At 42.5% G+C, this 4,274-nt stretch overlaps 1 protein-coding gene across 1 annotated transcript; it reads right to left on the bottom strand.

The window, feature by feature from the left end:
- Positions 1–1,454: 1,454 nt before the first annotated feature.
- On the bottom strand, positions 1,455–3,508 carry LOC139444760 (zinc transporter ZIP10-like). The gene has a single exon (XM_071225708.1). The coding sequence runs from the start codon at positions 3,504–3,506 to the stop codon at positions 1,455–1,457; it is 2,052 nt and encodes a 683-aa protein (XP_071081809.1). The 5' UTR covers positions 3,507–3,508.
- Between the last annotated feature and the right edge of the window lie 766 nt (positions 3,509–4,274).

Raw genomic sequence — 4,274 nt, forward strand, 5'->3', positions numbered from 1 at the left:
AATCTTTCACTTTTCAATAACATAGGTTCAGCCGATTCCATTAAACAATTTGTTTTAAATAGTTTACATCAGGCGCAGCCCACAGTATTATTGGAGAGGATCTGGTCAACCATGGTTAATATGAGGCTTAAAAACCTGAAATGCGGGTAATAATCAGATGACATACACAGCGGCCAATGAGGATGGCAATTTTTCTTGTAACAGATGTACAATTATTGCCGGAGCTGAAGACAATTACGATATTTGACTCCACAGAATAAACAGTTTAGGAATATAATCCTACTGTCTATTACCAACAACTGAACCTGAAAGAATACTTCAACTTATCTAAGTCCTACATGTGTAACAAATGTTATATTTGGGATAACACTTTCTTAGTAAATAGTTAAATACAGATTCTCGTATTTTTGCCAGAGTGAGGCACCTAATCGCCAGCACACAAAGTCAGTGATCTAACCCACTCATCCACCGTGGCTTCCACAAAAATGAAAGTCCGACAACTGGTAGTCTAGATCACGTACTTTGAGAACCCCTCTGACAAGTGTAAATTGGCACGGCTCCCGTCGCCTAAAGCTATGAATACACAATGCCATGTAGAAAGTGGTCAAATGTAACTAATAACTGGGATTAGGTGTCTCACTCTGGCAACCCCACAAAGTACGAGAATCTGAAAGTGTTATCCCAAATATATCATTTGTTACATTTGACCACTTTCTAAATGGCATTGTGTATTCATAAGTCCTACATTATCAATTTGATCACATTCCTGTAAATTTTAATTTTGACATGCAGGTATCAGACGTCATTCAGAATCAGTTTTAATTATAACATCGGTTTCAACCATCAATACGTCCTTGCTGTCTGAAGCTCTATTCAGTAGCTCAGCTGGTTTAAACCATGGAACAAACTGCAACATCAACAACTTGAAGTCCTGTGGAACATAGTGTGCCGAGTTCCGAAGTTCAAATTGAAGGAGATTCCACTGTACCACACAGGCATTTGGTACAAGTCATAAGTGAATTTCTGCATTTGCAGCAATATTTTTTTTTATACATTTCTGTTAAACAAAAATAATTTTATGATGCTGTGGACCAGATGGGCCAAGGTTTGAGTAGCTTGTGTAGACCGTGACATGGTCATTACCATGGCAGTTTCAGGAACCCAAAGTCAGGATTCCACAGTACACAGCAAGAACAGACAGAATAGAGGAACCGATGTGAGTTGCAGTCACAGGGAACCGTGATTCATACTACAAAGAGACAAAACACCTCTTACTTCAGCTAATGAGAACATTGCTATCATTCTAATCAAATAAATGAAAATTATCATTTTTCGCCGAAACTAAGCTGCAGTTTTTTTCATAGAACAGGTATAACAAATTCTTTGCCTATCGTTGCACTGGCCAACATGATCAAATCATTGCATTTGGAACCCATCACAAAGTTCAATCTGGCCTAGCCACCCAGAACAGTGAGCAGGTCATCTTCGTAGAAGGCGATGAGGAGCATTATTCCTGCCCCGAGAAGCATCCCGAAGCACTGCAGGAAGAGATGACAGAACGGGTGCTCCCCTTGCTTCGTGTCCACGGATGTCATTTCCGGCAACATGTCCACGGTAGCAATATATATGAACATACCTGCAACACATGCGAAAATCCATTCTGAAGCTTCATTAATGTTGCCAATAGCAACACCGATGAGCATACCAACAAAACAGAGCAGGGAGGAGACACAGTTATAGACCACAGCCTGCTTGACTGACATGCCCGCCCTCAACAACACGGCGAAGTCCCCGATCTCGTGTGGAAGTTCATGACAAAAGACAGCGACTGCAGTGCTGAAGCCACCAGTGATGCTGTTAGCGAAGGCAGCTCCGATAGCCAGGCCGTCACTGAAGTTGTGGATGCCGTCCCCAAGGATGACCATCCAGGCAATGGACGCCACAGAGTTGCTCAACATTTCACAATGTCCGTGGTGTGAATGGCCGCTGTGGGAATGTGGGAGAGATGACAGCATGCCCTCTTCTTCATCACTCTTGGGATTGGAATGGGAGTGTTCGTCTTCTTTGGGTAGACAACTGTCATGGTTGGTATGAACTACTTTATGATGGGTTTCATCAGCAAAGCCCTTCAGGGACTTGTTTGGATGAACAACCATGACCATTTCTTCACATGACTGATAATCTGGTTCATCATAGGCAGAAAGTTTTTTGGCAATGTGGCTCCTATCATCCTTACAGACTGTTTTTTGTTTGGAAGACAAAGTCCTTCTGGTGTTTAGCTTTCGTTTCCTTTTAATGTCAGTGACTATTACTAAGATCTTTTCCATCACAAAAAAGAAAAACATCCCTGCAAGACCACACAATCCCTTAAATGCTGCGGTTTTATGTATATCTTCACTGTTCAAACCATTTTCTTCAGCGCCGTGGTTGTCATGGTTAGGCAGACGGTGTCCAATAATTGCATGAGGAAGAAGATGCAACAACGCATCCCCAGTCAAGGTACCAACGGCCAGGGCTATGAGGAACTGCAACATATGGTTATAAAAGACTTTCTGCATGATTGGGATGACGGCCACACAAAGGAGGCCAACCAGACTGATGATGACCACGGCCAGGGTGCTGTACCCCCACACTGCAGCAGGAATCTCGCTGAAGCCGATCATATCCATGGAGTGTGCAGGGTGGCCTGTGGCCCGGTGGCCAGTTGCCTGGCAACCAGGGTTGTCAAGCTGATAGATCACGGCCGGGGAGATATGGAGGAACTGCTCCAAAGTCAAACTTTTCTTATTTTCTAAATGATAAATATCTAGCAGCTTTCTTGAATCTAGACAGTCCATGTGATCCCCCTCATGATGGGTCGTCACATCTCTTTTCACCATTTCCCCTTGAATATCATCATGTCTCTCACTTTCATGTGGCACTGTTTTAATGGTGGTTGATCCATTTGGAAAAATACCGGAATGATCTTCATGCTCGTGAGCATCCACTGCAGTTTTATCCGCATCTTCATCGTGTTTGTGATTTACTATATCATGATTGTGTTCTGTCTTTGGTTCACTACTGTGTTGGACGTCAATATGATCATGATTCTCATTGTTATTGATATGATCATGGTGAACATGGGAATTGTTTTGTTCTGATGAAAATATTTTCAAATCATCGAGAAGTCTTTTGAAACTTAGAATTGTGAGTTCATCCTCTTTTCCAAACTTTTGGAATAATTTTCTCGCAAAATACATACCCTCTCGTAAGGAGTTATTTCCATAGGTTTCAATGTTGTCATGTTTGTGTATATGATGGAGACTCACGTTTTTCACGTGTTGGTCACGTGGTTTCGAAGCCCCCGTCTGCGTGGAATTAGACAAGTGATTCCTGCTGGCATCCTCGTCCGATCTGTATTGTGGACATAGCAGACACAGACAGTAGCAGACGACACAAAATCTGTGCATGACACACATTTTCACTTTCCAAGTTGAACGACGATGGTACACGAACTTGAAATGCATAAAGTGGCCTCTCTTTGTTCTGTAGACAGACTGCGGGCTCAAACAGGCAAATACGGTGTACACTTCACTTCTAGCGGAGTTGCCAACTACGGGAAAGTGTATTAACACCCAACTTCACTCATATAAGAACAATTCACGTTTAAATGCCCCTGTTGAAAGTTCACAAATATTCGTTTCTGTCGGTCGTCTGCAAGACTCTAAATGTGAAGCCCAATACGGCGGCTTAAATAGATGTTTGTGACGCCGCACGCACTTCACGATACATGGCATACCCATAATGCAGTTGGCTCACATGTCTGCTTTAATTAGAACATGACTCCAACTACAATATGGGAATCCGATTGCCTGGAAACATTGCGCAGCGTCTGTGACATCCCCGATCAGCCTTTCAACCATAATCCCATTTAAAACATTATTACCAAGCGCTCTCGAAGCTTACAAACTATCTATATTTATCATGATGACAGCGAATTTCTCGCCTAGATGTTTACACGTGCCGTGCTCAGCTGACGAAGTTGTCTGATGTCATGAATCAAGAAAAAGTGTTAGCTCACCTTGCGGGACTTGACATCGTGAGTGTGAGCTCATGTTGTGAGTTTTCACCGTCAGTCTGCACTGAAACTTAAACTGTCTTCTTCTCCAAATCTACTCAACATATCCGTATCATTTTTCAAAAACATGTAACATGTTCGAGTGCCCGTGGTACAATGGAGTAAGCTTCACACAATCTCTTTTTATAAACCGGCGTTAAGCAATAATCACTTACTC

This window comes from Haliotis cracherodii, unplaced genomic scaffold (genome assembly GCF_022045235.1).
Source record: "Haliotis cracherodii isolate W230 unplaced genomic scaffold, xgHalCrac1.p SCAF_10, whole genome shotgun sequence".
NCBI classification, from domain to species: domain Eukaryota; kingdom Metazoa; phylum Mollusca; class Gastropoda; order Lepetellida; family Haliotidae; genus Haliotis; species Haliotis cracherodii.

Coding starts and splice junctions, on each gene's coding strand:
- LOC139444760 (XM_071225708.1), bottom strand. CDS start 3,506: ATGCATTTCAAGTTCGTGTACCATCGTCGTTCAACTTGGAAAGTGAAA.